The 14396-nt window shown below is 37.8% G+C and overlaps 1 protein-coding gene across 24 annotated transcripts in view; it reads left to right on the top strand.

Annotated features, from left to right (window-relative positions):
* LOC139759610 (fatty-acid amide hydrolase 2) overlaps positions 1–12543 on the top strand; it is a 53069-nt gene extending 40526 nt beyond the window's left edge. For 23 of the 24 annotated variants that reach the window (XM_071681957.1, XM_071681953.1, XM_071681945.1 and 20 more), the window contains 10 exons: positions 2632–2762; positions 3330–3418; positions 4428–4645; positions 6072–6183; positions 6600–6754; positions 7195–7338; positions 7510–7611; positions 9150–9320; positions 10120–10302; positions 11036–12543. In XM_071681957.1, coding sequence (XP_071538058.1) covers positions 2632–2762; positions 3330–3418; positions 4428–4645; positions 6072–6183; positions 6600–6754; positions 7195–7338; positions 7510–7611; positions 9150–9320; positions 10120–10302; positions 11036–11134 — 1404 coding nt within the window. In that variant the 3' untranslated portion in view covers positions 11135–12543. Of the gene's footprint in view, positions 1–2631; positions 2763–3329; positions 3419–4427; positions 4646–6071; positions 6184–6599; positions 6755–7194; positions 7339–7507; positions 7612–9149; positions 9321–10119; positions 10303–11035 lie in introns of those variants that run through there. The other variant, XM_071681956.1, reaches the window with a different exon arrangement.
* The last annotated feature ends 1853 nt before the right edge of the window (positions 12544–14396 follow it).

Raw genomic sequence — 14396 nt, 5'->3', positions numbered from 1 at the left:
TAAAGTGCATAAGACACACACTTTTATCCCCCTGTCTTTACACAGTATCACTCTATATGTATTCCCCTGGTCCTCAGGCCCCTCACTGTGATCCATACATACATTGAAAATCCCTACCAGCCAGTCAGCAAGCCACCCCATTTCTTGATAAATTTGGCTGCAGTACCATCCACTCCCACTGCCTTACCACATTTCATCTTATGCAAGGCTTTTACCATCTGTTCCCTTCGCCAATCCATTCTCCATGAATCACTTCATATACTACTCCAACCAAAACACCCTACATCTGCCACTATGTCATCAAACACATTTAACAGTCCTTCAAAATACTCAATCTTTCCCTCACTTCATCACTTCCCTTTTTGGCCCCTTCACTAATGTTCCCATTTGCTCTCATGTCCTTCACACATTATTTACCTCCTTTACCTCCTGCCACTTTCTCTTATTATTTTTTTTTTTTTTCTGTCTCCCACGTTTGCGAGGTAGCGCAAGGAAACAGACGAAAGAAATGGCCCAACCCACCCCCATACACATGTATATACATACGTCCACACACGCAAATATACATACCTACACAGCTTTCCATGGTTTACCCCAGACGCTTCACATGCCTTGATTCAATCCACCGACAGCACGTCAACCCCGGTATACCACATTGCTCCAATTCACTCTATTCCTTGCCCTCCTTTCACCCTCCTGCATGTTCAGGCCCCGATCACACAAAATCTTTTTCACTCCATCTTTCCACCTCCAATTTGGTCTCCCTCTTCTCCTCGTTCCCTCCACCTCCGACACATATATCCTCTTGGTCAATCTTTCCTCACTCATTCTCTCCATGTGCCCAAACCATTTCAAAACACCCTCTTCTGCTCTCTCAACCACGCTCTTTTTATTTCCACACATCTCTCTCACCCTTACGTTACTTACTCGATCAAACCACCTCACACCACACATTGTCCTCAAACATCTCATTTCCGGCACATCCATCCTCCTGCGCACAACTCTATCCATAGCCCACGCCTCGCAACCATACAACATTGTTGGAACCACTATTCCTTCAAACATACCCATTTTTGCTTTCCGAGATAATGTTCTCGACTTCCACACTTCCACTTTCTATTATACATCTCTCAATTATTTGCACTCCTTCCCTGTAAGTATTGGCCGAATGCCTCTCTTTTCTCTTTCACTAGCAACTTCACTTTTTCATCCCACCACTCTCTATCCACCTCCCACCTGTTGCATACCACATACATTTATTGCTCATGCCATCACTGCTTCCCTAAAAACTTGCTTCATTTACTCTAACCTTTTGCCATTCTACACCCAGTGTCTCTGGGTATTTCTTCACGCAAATCTCTTCTCCAAGTTCTCTTACTCTCACCACTTTCTCCCCAACATTTTTTCTTCTTTTTTGAAATCCTCCTCAGATCTCTCTTGCCTCCATAAGGTAGTGACCAGATGTCCTACCAGATGCTCCTCTCAGCACATTTACGTCCAAAAGTCTCTCATTTACATGCCCATCAATTGATATGTAATCCAGCAGTGCCCACTGACCATCTCTCCCACCCATACATATATTTGTGTGTAACCCTCATTTTAAACCAGGTATTGCCAATTACCAGTCCTTTTTTGACACACAGCTCCACAAGCTCTTCACCATTTCCATTCATAAACACTGAATACACCATGCACCCCCAATTATACCCTCAACTACCTCATTACTTACCTTCACATTTAACTTACCTTCACATGTAAATCATCCAGTACTAATACCCAATCTCTTTCATCAAAACTGCTGACACACTCACTCAGTTGCTACCAAAACATTTTCCTCTCATGATTTCCTTCTCATGGCCAGGTGCATAAGCACAGTTAATCACCCATCTTTACCCATCCACTTTCAGTTTTACCTGCATCAACCTAAAATTTACTTTCTAACACTCTGTCACACAACTCCTGCTTCAGAAGTAGTGCTACTCCTTCCTTATCTCTTGTCCTTTTACTAATCCCTGACTTTACTTATAAGACATTTTCAAATCATTCCACCCCTTTACCTTTGAGCTTTATTTCACTCAAAGTCAGAACATGCAGGTATCCTTCCTCAAACATACCACCTATCTCTCCCTTTTTCTCATCTTGTTTACTGTCTATCTATATCACTGATGCCCATTCCCTCTGGGAACTCCTTCAAGGGGTTGGCCACGGCAAAAGTCTCCATAACTGGTGAAATTTGAGTGCCACTTCTTAGCCTTTATGCTTCATCTTGGTTACATCCACACACATTTAGATACCCCAGCCTGAGTCTTAGAGAGTTTGAGCACTCATGCCTTGCTGCTTCTGTTCCCTCTTTTAGAAATAGAAATCCAAAAAGGGGGGTTTACCAGCCTCCCACTCCCACCCCCATTTAGTGCCTCCTTTGAAATGCAGGGAATATGGAGGTAGAATTCTCTCTCCCCCACCCCTGGAATCTTTGTGTTTACCTTTTAGTTTGTTTTATGATTAACATTATAATTTTGAGGATATATATACATGATCTGTTTGATTAGAAGAGTAAGGTAATTGATAGTTTGGTGAATGAGTTAAATCATCAAATGAATTTTCACTTTAAACAGTTATTTTTAACTTCAGCTGACAAGTGAAGAGGTGGTAAAATCATTTATAGCACGCATCAAGGAAATTAATCCAGTACTCAACTGTGTGGTCGATAACCGATTTGAAGAGGCTTTAGAAGATGCCAGAGCTGCTGACAAACTCATAAGGTATGAAGCTAGTTAAGTATTTTATCAAGGTTATTTTCTATGTGTTCAGTATGTTGTTTTGAACATTAAAGATAATTTGAAATCTTCAGCATTATTTTTGTATGCTCGGATACACTGGTCTGTTGAGAATTAATTTGTTAAGATAGATTTATTCACTACATTTTGCAATGTATGGCAGCCCATTTGTGCACTTAGAATTACATAAGACAATTGGGCTCATGAGACTAGTTGCTTTAGTCATTGAGACCCTTGAATAGAAAGTCTCTTCCAACCAGTACATAAAGTTTCATCTTCATCTTACATTAGGCTTCTCATTAAATTGAGAAAATTTCATAAGGAAATGATTAATTGGTTGCTTATATTTTCTTCTAATTCCTGCTGAGAGATAATAGGAAAAAATGAAGATACTTGTATACTTGTTTTTCCTTTACATTTTAAGAAACTTAATTTTCAAATTCTGCTGTTTGATTTTAATGTACAGCACCTTATATTCCTGCCAAAGGAAATACATGTCATATTTATTTCCTGATTATTTTTCAAAACACATTTTTGATGTTTATCCCCTAGATCTGGCACAGTGGATGAAAAGAAGCTAGCAGAAACTAAACCCTTTCTGGGTGTTCCATTTTCTACAAAAGACTGTTTTGCTGTGAAAGGTATGTTGCATTTAAATTGCAGGAGTTAAAATTTTGATTCTCCACACGTGTCCTTGCTTTTACTTACTGTGGTCGGTCTTGTTCTTTGCATATTCTTACTTCATTTAACATGAAAGTGACAGGTCACCTTGATTTTAAAATGTTACAAGTCCAAAATATAGCAAGTCGAAGTGTCTTACCTTGAGGCCATCTTCTGTGTATTGTCTATGTAAAAAAGAAAATTTAATACTTTTGTGTTTTATGGTCACTAACAAACAAGCTGAAATTATTAAGCTTGGGAAAATTCAAAACACTTTACCGAGCAGAATTAATGGAAGGAAATACATAAATCATCATGGTAGATTGAGAGGGCTTGAAATATAGTTTATGGAGAAGGGGGAAATGTATGATAATTTTTTCTTGACAACATATTAAAGGACCTAGACATGTTCATAATATGGAAGAAGCTGAATAGTTAAATCTGTTAATGAATCTGTGGAATGTAATACTCACCAAACAAAATTGTGTGAAAGCATAGGCATATAAACACTCGTAAATTATAGAAATCCACTAACTATTTAGCCCACAGGAATGAAAAACCTGTCAGGAGTTGATACTGAAACCTTTTAGAGAACCTCAACAAATGGCTAAAAATGCTCTTGAGTGACAAAGATTAACAGCAATGCAATATGCTGTTTCTTTCTTCCCTACTTTTATTAACAGCAATGCAATACCCAGTTTCTTTATTTTCTACTTGTTAATCGTTTTCTACATTAGTGAGGTAGTGCAATGAACAATATGCAATTTGCATGACAGCAAGTAATAACATCATTATAAAACATGCAGCATATGTGGTAAGTGCTTTGTGCCAGCTCTACTTGTAGATAGTGCTCCCTTCCATGTTTTCATTGCACTATATTTTTCTATCATTTGGAGAATGATTTTTACAATTTCACAAAAACTTCTTTTAAATGGAAATTATGAATATTTGTTGTTTTCTTTTATTTACACTGACTGTTTATATTTATAGGCTTGCATCAAACAGCAGGTTTGTGGATTCGAAGAAACATGATTGCTGAAGAGGATGCTGATGTTGTGCGACTTATGAGAATGGCAGGTGCCATTCCTCTTTGTGTCACAAATGTGTCTGAATTGTGCATGTGGTGGGAGAGTGCAAACAAAATATTTGGAAGGACAAACAATCCTTATTGTACTTGCAGGATTGTTGGTGGATCATCTGGAGGAGAAGTGAGTCACAATTTTATGTTTAATCATTGAATAATTTAGATTATAATTTCTTCCCATGTGGACAAAGCCTTGTAAACATTTGAGAGAGAGCATCATTTTGCTCCAAAAAATCAGTTATCTCCATGAGGTTTTTTCCATACTATTCGCTATTTCCCGCGATAGCGAGGTAGCGTTAAGAACAGAGGACTGGGCCTTTGAGGGAATATCCTCACCTGGACCTCTTCTCTGTTCCTTCTTTTTGGAAAAAATGAGGTTTTATCACCTCTAATATCATAAGAACATATGAACCCAGCAGATTCCATTTCAAAGGTCAAAACAACTGCACAGCAACTCATCCAGGCCACTTACTCTGGCATTGTTTGGACCTGCTTGTAATGTCCTTACTTCTATTTTTGGCTTAGAAATTGAAGTCTAAATAGATGTATTTATCCTTTATTTATGTGTTTTTCCTGACACAAATTATAAGTCCTTTGGTGTGTGTCTTGAGCACTTGGGGACAACACTGTGGCCAGATGGCACAACATATCAATAGCTTGAACTTTGTTTTGATGGTCACCATAACCACTGCTTTTTGTTTTGCATTTTTTTTACTTGTAAAATAGGGTGATTAAAGATGTTTTTATTTCAAGTAAGCATATTTATCAATCATAGTTCAAAATGACCACATATATTCTGGAGAAAAATGTATGGATTTGAATTCTTGACTATTATATGCCAGTTCATCTCATGGTGGTTATTTAGTTAAATATATTTACCACCCTATATGTGATGTTGTGGGCAGGTTCTAAACTTTAAAAGAATATGTATACTATTATATATTAGAAATGAAAATGGAAAGCTTGAAGACAGTATGTAGTGTGAGATGGGATGATTGTTTAAGTAATTACATTGTCAGAGAGTAGTATGGTAATGAGCATAGCCTGAGTAAGAGGGCCAACAAATTTGTATCAGAGTGGTTCGGATATATGGAGAAGAGTGAGCAAGACTGCAAAGAGGACCCATGTGTTAGAACTTGAGGGAGCACAGGCAAGGCAGAGATGATGTGAAAGAGGCTTTGGGATATCAAAGCCAGAATGTAAGAGAGAGAGAGAGAGAGAGAGAGAGAGAGAGAGAGAGAGAGAGAGAGAGAGAGAGAGAGAGAGAGAGAGAGACTTTGTACTAATTGAGTCTGAGTGATATGGAAAGGTAACTTCTTGTAGATTGTCTCAAGTAGAGGATATAAAGTGATCTAGGTAAACCTTGGAATAGTATGTGGGACTTGGCTGTGGATGGTAGTCTCTGGTGTTGGTACATCATACATAACAGCTAGAGATCAGATGTTTGCAAATGAGGTGGTCGCACTTCCATGATCATAGAACACCTGCCACCTTCTGATATTATGTTTTGTATAATGATAGTTTTATTAATAATGACTTCCCCCTCTCAGGCATGTCTGCAGTCAGCCTGTGGAGCTCCCTTTGGCATTGGATCAGACATTGGAGGCTCTATACGAATGCCATCATTTTTCAATGGAATTTTTGGTCACAAACCTACATATGGTAAGAGTGTTGGAAAATGTTAATTACAGTTGTGTTAGATTCTCGAATTAACAGCAAAAATATAAAAAATGAGTGGTTGCATTATTTCTGTTTCTTCCCATAAGGTACACATTGCCTCCTGCTATCATATTTTTCATTGTTGCTTGTAGATGTCACTTGGAGAAAATGGAGGGACTTGTAGTTGCTTACAGAAATGTACTGTATGATATAAAGCAAAATTCTTTTCCTTAGGTTACTTGTTGCTCTTTTTTCAAATTCTTCAACTAATTCCTCACCATTTTGTTATTTTGTCAGTTTTGAATAGTTTAACAGAACACCTTATACCATTGTCATTTTACATTTAATGGTAAAACATTCTTTCGATGATCTGCTAAACTTTCATCTTTGATTTTCAAGTATTTCTTACATTGATACAGGAATAGTGAGTAATTTGGGCCAGGAGCCAGTTGCAACTGGGGAAGCAAAGGAATTCCTGGTAACAGGGCCTATTTGCAAATATACCCAAGACCTGTTGCCTATGCTGAGAGTTTTAGCTGCTAGTAATGCTCACCTGCTTAAACTTAGCAAGAAGGTAAGTTAGAATGTACAGAAATGCAGATGTTTAAGTGATAGAGGATGTATTTATATGTTTTCTTGTTAGACTTAGTGGCTGTCAGTTGCTAAAGATCATTATCCAGAATGAATAATGTTGAAAATGTAAGTTACTTATAATTTTGTGACAGAAAACTTGCAAAGAAATAGTGATATGAGGGAAGTTGGTTTCTCTCTCAAGATTTCAGGAAGATTTCCTGCACTAATATACCATGTAGATATATATTATTTCATTATAGATACTGGTGAAGACATGAGTGGTTATACCAGTACATATAAGTTTGTGAAAAAATACTTGGATATTTTAAGGTTGTGGTTAGTAAATACCTTTGTATTTGTACATAAGCTGATGATTTATTTTACTTTACTGTTTTTATGATTTAGACTTATCAGAAGCTGATTATTAATTATTCATGGTAGGTAGATGTCCGGAACCTTCGCTACTTTTATGTTGAGGATGATGGTGGGTCTCCACTGGTAACACCCATTCATTCAGAACTCCGAGCTGCACAAAGAAAAGTTGTCCTACACCTTGAGAAGGCTTATGGCATTAAAGCAAAAAAGGTATATGGACAGTTTTACTCTATTATATATACAGTTTGAGGAAAATAGGTTAAGAAATAAGCTTATTCGTCTCTTTATTGTAAATAGAAATTTGTATTAGCAAAAAAATAGGCTGTGCATTGGCACAAAGTTTAGGAGCAGGAGTTACTTATGACTTTTTGCTGTCATTAGATCTCACTGACGAAGTTGAAAGCAGCACTACCCATATATTTTGCCAAGCTTGCTAGTGTGGAGGGAGCGCACACGTTTTGTGAGGAATTGGCATTAAAAAAGGTAAGTTGGACTTTAATCATTAGTGTCTTGGTGTATGATGGTATTTAGCAGGAAATACGCTGCTGCTCACAAGGAATACCATTTTATGCGGCAATGAGAGTCATTCAAGATCTTTACATTCATCCTGAATGCTATCCCAGTATCATGATCGATGGAAATTTATTATTTGACACATTCTGAAATCTGTAATTTTTACTGTTTTAATTATAAGAAATGTTTTTTGCTACCACTGTGAATGCTGTATAAGTAATTAACATGGAAGTGTTTATTTTGTGTACATTAACACAACTTATTGTAGAATAACAAGGGTTTGCAGTGTATTTATTTAAATGTACATATGAAATATATGAACAAATAAGATTAACTTTATTATACTTTGTCACTGTCTCCCACATTAGCGAGGTAGTGCATGGAAACACGAAAGAATGGCCCAACCCACCCACATACTTATGTATATACATACACATCCACACACGCACATATACATACCTATACATATCAACGTATACATGTATATACATACACAGACATATACATATATACACATGTACATAATTCAGACTTGCTGCCTATATTCATTCCCATCACCACCCCACCACACATGAAATGACAACCCCCCCCCCCCCCCCCCCGCATGCTTGCGCGAGGTAGTGCTAGTAAAGACAACGAAGGCCATAATTATAAATGATAATATAAGATTAACTTATAATGTGAAACTCATTTACTTGATTTCTCTAACCATTTGTTAAGTGTTCATCACTTCACACTGCTTCAAACAATTTTACTTTAGGTTCATGTAGGCACATATCCTAGCCGCCTTTAATGTTACCCGTATGCCATAGTAATAACCCTCCAATTTCTGATGCAAGAATGTTTAAGGTCAGATGGTCTCTTTTCTGTTTACATCTTGGTAAAAATTGTCATTCCCTTCAAAGCATGGTATTGGCAGCATACAGCAGTGTTTGTTCTTCAGTATAATGGCTGTCTATCTTCAGATGCGTTCCTTTATGGAAAATTTTTGTACTCTTCCCCCCCTATTTACCTGATCTGTAAATAGTTATCTATAATTATAGCTGCATCTTTTGATCTGCCATTGTCGAACATTGAGTATGGAAGTCACAGGGTAACATCACAGGTGTGGCTGTAGGTTGGGCCACTAAACTCATTTCTCTGGGGACTATTAGATCAGGTGAGGTTACCTGCTGTGTCCTGCCACCAAGTCAGGGCATCATCAGTAAGGTAACACTATGGAGCAACAGTGGGTTACTACAAAGTTGAATATATTTCAGGACTTTACAATTTATGTTCTCATACAACAGACATTTCCTCATGAACATTGAAGACAAATTACTTTATCATAAAGTTTCCTAATAATCATTTGTTCTATTGAGTTATGGTCAGGCTTTGCATAGTAGTTGTTAGGTTTACCCTTTTGTAGGCCTGGAAATGGTTTTCCCATATACACAAAACCATTTTCGTATGGCATACTGATATGTTGATTTTACTGTAATATAGTTTATTGATATATTTCTTTACAGGGAAGTGTCAACATTTGGATAGAGGCTGTTAAATGGTGTGTAAGGTTGTCTCGACATACCTTGCCTGGTATACTCCTAGGATTAATGGAGAAGCTTTTCACTCATGGCAAGAACTCAGAAAGCTATCCCAAACTCCTTACTATGTGTGCTGATCTCCGAAGTGAGATTAAGGTATATGTTGTATTTAATGTGTTTATCAGTAACTGATTGAAATATAGTAAAATTTCTTTGCTTAAGTTGACACAAAACTGAGAACAGTATATTAACAGTGAGACAGGGACTATTTACAGAATAATGTAGTCATGTTGGGTATAAGCATTTCTTGAGCATGCATCTATATGCAGAAAATGCAGGGCTATTGAGTTGCAAGTGTTCAGTGTCTTCTTTGAGTTAGTTACATCTTGGGTATGATGGGTCTTGGATTAGAACCTGTGTTGTCCAGAGCAGAAATGGGAGAGTAGCTTGTGTTTGGCTAGGGAGTGTGGTTTCTGATGGATGTATTTGATGAGCTAGTTAAGACTGTGTTGGGAGGTCATTTGTTTAGTTCTTATTGGATTAATTAGGTGTGCTTTTGTTTTTCAGTGTTATAATTGTTTACAGTGTGGGGATCTGTGAGTAGAGGTTACTTAAGTGTGAAGCACTGTAAGCTTTTTCTTTCTACTTCAGGTTTGGTGGTTAGTTATAAAATAGTTTGGATAGGGAGTTGGATCTACTGCTGTTGCATAGAATTGAGTGCCGAGCATGTTAAGATGGGACTCTGTTGGGAAACTCTTTGCTTTATTGTGAAAGTGTCAAAGTGTTTTTAGTGGCTAGGCAACAAGTGATTGTTCTGAGTGCACTATTTTGTGAGTTTTATGCTAATCGCTTTGAGAGGGTGGAAGAATAGGTAAATGCAGCAGTTTAAAGTGGAACATGCAGATGAAGAAGCAGTTCTTAGATAATGTTTTTAAAGTGGTTCTTTAATCTTCAGGAACTTCTTGGTGAAGATGGAGTGCTCCTGTTCCCCAGTCACCCTACGACAGCACCTTACCATAGTCAGCCAATCTTCAGAGCCTTCAACTTCACATATACAGCTATTATTAATGTACTTCTCTTCCCATCAACACAATGTCCCCTTGGCTTAGGAACAAATGGCCTTCCTCTTGGTATCCAGGTATGTTTGCTATAAGGCTGTTATGTATTAAAGTTTAAAAGACCAACATTGTTGTATCAGGTACATATATTTCAGGTGTTGTCATGTCTGCTTGTAGATCTAATGATTCTATGAAAGTTTGAATGTTCAGGGATATATAAAAAAAAGTTGGTCCAAAAATAGTGGTTAGGAGGTAAATGCAAGACTTCTGGAGAGAGGGTGAGTATGCAGTCTGTTAGGGATGAGAGGGCCTGGGAAGTATCATTTGTTGTTCACTGATGATACAGCTCTGGTGGCTGATTCAGGTGAGAAACTGCAGAGGTTGGTGATTGAGTTTAGAAAAGTGTGTGAAAGGAGAAAGTTGAGAGTAAATGTGAATATGAGCAAGGTTATTTGGTTCAGTAAGATTGAGGGACAAGTTAATTGGGAAGCAAGTTTGAATGGAGAAAAAATTGGAGGAAGTGTTTTAGATATCTGGATTTGTGGAAAGAGATAATGGCATCTCGGAGAGCAAAAATGGGTATGTTTGAAAAAAAAAGTAGCTCTAACAATGTTATGTGGTTGTGAGGCATGGGCTATAGATAGGGTTGTATGGAGGAGGGTGGATGTGTTGCAAATGAAATGTTTGAGGACAATATGTGGTGTGAGGTGGTTTGATTTAGTAAGTTATGAAAGGGTAAGAGAGATATGTATGGAAATAAAATGTGTGGGTAAGAGCTTGTATTACACCTCATCAGTTTTATTTTTGCTTCAGGTTGTTGCAAATCACCACCATGATCACCTCTGCCTTACTGTGGCTGGGGAGTTAGAGAAGGCCTTTGGTGGATGGGTTTGTCCATCAGAAGTACCATGACCAGTAATGACAATGGTGTTTATAAGTACTCGAGCAAGCAGAATTCTACAATTTTACCTCATTCCATGGGATGGAAGTAGGTCTTTATATGTACAAGTATTTTTTTAGTAATATAGTTGATTTTAGTGTTTCTTAAAATTTCAGTTAGGAACCATATGTCCTCGCCAACATGTATCAGTAAAACTTTCCAGTGTTATTGATATTCAGGCAGTCTCAAGTTAAATTTTTCCCCATAAGGTCACCTAAATCTTATCTACTTAAAATTTTAGTGTTGTCTGGTAGAGTTGATATACCTTAATGTGATTTTAAATAATGTGTGTTGACCAATTTATTGTTAATATATATTGTCATATTTATCACACTTCTGTATTGCTTCAGTTAAAGTGAAAGCATTTCAAGCAATGTTACATCTTTTTTATATATTTTTTTTTTTATGCATAATTATCACCAAATGTATTTAGTGCTTATATACGGTTACTGCACTACTGTTGCTCCATGTACAAATAAAATTCTTCTAGTGTTCGTACCTACTTCTACCTAATGCTCATGTGTAATGTTAAGAACACAAAAGGATTAGAGATGTTATAAACCACATACTTCCTATACACATGAGGTTTTCCCAGATGACTAGTTATACATACCTTATGTAATTATAAAAGATTTGCATTGCTATTTGGTTAAAGGCACATGTTCAACAGAGATCAACATTCAATGATAAAAAATACAGCATGTAACATGGTATGTAATTAGTAAACAATATCCATGAATGACATTAAACCTAATTATATATAGATCTGGGTAAAGCATTCCAACATAATACAAATATGACAGGCTAAAATAAGTTACAAGACTTAAATACCCAAAATGTACTATACTATAAACCCCATAAAACAAATTTCTAGTTTTACTGCAGTGTTTGGAGCAGCCTGCATCAATGAATCGATAAAATGCAGAGCAAATAAAATTATCAAAACCCATGTAATGCTAACAATGAAGGTTTGCAGTTTTTGTTTAAGGATTAATTGTTTTAGGATCTAAACCCAGTGTTCTTGAGGCACATATTTAACCCTTGGCTTATGATAGGAGGCACAGGAACATTACTTTGACCTTGAGTAAGGGAAAGTGGTGGTTAGCCACTTAATGGGTATGTATGTTGGGGATAGTGCCAGTCACAATATATCATGGCTATCAACAGATACATTGGATTGTAAAACTTAGGCTTAGCCAAATACTGGAGCTTCTAAGGCTATTCAGTGCTGATTTAAGAAATACGGTGGCAAGAGGCACCATGAGAGCTGAAGTAACCCATAGGGTGCATTGAGAAATATGTGGAAATAGAGGTTACTTATTTTGGGCAAAGGGTAAATTCTTAGTGAAGTAGTCTATCAGTGCTGTACATATGTGAGGAATAGACCTTGGAAAAAAAAATGTAATGAAGAGGGTGGATGTATTTGAAATATGACATTATAGGGTATGAAAAGTGTTGATAAAGAAATGAAGTGGTAAGATTGGACTATAAAATTTAGGCTTGTAAGCCAAGCACTGGAACATCTAAGGCTATTCAGCACAGATTCTTAAAATATATAAATACATACATATGCATGGGGTAGGGTAGCACCAGAAATGGCTGAAGGCAAGGAAGTATGAATATGTACATGTATAAATGTATATGTGCATGTACATATTATTTTGCTTTGTCGCTGTCTCCCACATTAGCGAAGTAGCGCAAGGAAACAGATGAAAGAATGGCCCAACCCACCCACAGCACATATACATCTCAATGTATACATATATATGCACACACATGTACCCACATACATAATTCATAGTCTGCCTTTATTCATTCCCATCGCCACCCCGCCACACATGGAATAACAACACCCTCCCCCCTCATGTGTGCAAGGTAGCACTAGGAAAAGACAACAAAGGCCCCATTAGTTCACACTCAGTCTCTAGCTGTCATGTAATAATGCATCGAAACCACAGCTCCCTTTCCACATCCAGGCCCCACAGAACCTTCCATAGTTTACCCCAGACGCTTCACATGCCCTGGTTCAATCCACTGACAGCATGTCGACCCCGGTATACCACATCGTTCCAATTCACTCTATTTCTTGCATGCCTTTCACCCTCCTGCATGTTCAGGACCTGATCACTCAAAATCTTTTTCACTCCATCTTTCCACCTCCAATTTAGTCTCCCACTTCTTGTTCCTTCCACTTCTGACACATATATCCTATTGGTCAATCTTTCCTCACTCATTCTCTCCATGTGACCAAACCATTTCAAAACACCCTCTTCTGCTCTCTCAACCACACTCTTTTTATTACCACACATCTCTCTTACCCTATTATTATTTACACGATCAAACCACCTCACACCACATATTGTCCTCAAACATCTCATTTCCAGCACATCCACCCTCCTGCGCACAACTCTATCCATAGCCCACGCCTCACAACCATACAACATTGTTGGAACCACTATTCCTTCAAACACCCATTTTTGCTTTCCGAGATAATGTTCTCGGCTTCCACACATTCTTCAAGGCTCCCAGAATTTTCGCCCCCTCCCCCACCCTATGATTCACTTCTGCTTCCATGGTTCCATCCGCTGCCAAATCCACTCCCAGATATCTAAAACACTTCACTTCCTCCAGTCTTTCTCCATTCAAACTTACCTCCCAATTTACTTGGAAAGGTCTGTGGGGCCTGGATGTGCAAAGGGAGCTGTGGTATCAGTGCATTACACATGACAGCTAGAGACTGAATGTGGCCTTGTCTTTTCCTAGCGCTACCTTGTGTGGGGGAATGCTATTTCATGTGTGGCAGGGTGGTGACGGGAATGGATAAAGGCAGCAAGTATGAATATGTACATGTGTCTACATGTAGATGTCTGTGTATGTATACGTTGAAATGTATAGGTATGTATATGAGCTGTAGTTTCGGTGCATTACACAGGACAGCTAGAGACTGAGTGTGAATGAATGTGGCCTTCTTGTCTTTTCCTAGCACTACCTCGAGTGGGGGATGCTATTTCATGTCTGGCAGGGTGGTGACGGGATTGGATAGAGGCAGCAAGTATGAATATGTACATGTGTATATATGTAGATGTTTATGTATGTATATGTCGAAATGTATAGGTATGTATATGCGGGTGGGTTGCGCCATTCTTTGTATGTTTCCTTGTGCTACCTCGCTAACGCAGGAAACAGTGATTAAGTGTAATAAAATATAAATTATATAAATAATAGAAGTCCTTA

The sequence above is a fragment of the Panulirus ornatus genome, chromosome 33 (assembly GCF_036320965.1).
Source record: "Panulirus ornatus isolate Po-2019 chromosome 33, ASM3632096v1, whole genome shotgun sequence".
Lineage (NCBI taxonomy): Eukaryota > Metazoa > Arthropoda > Malacostraca > Decapoda > Palinuridae > Panulirus > Panulirus ornatus.
This window is presented reverse-complemented; position numbering and strand designations above follow the sequence as displayed.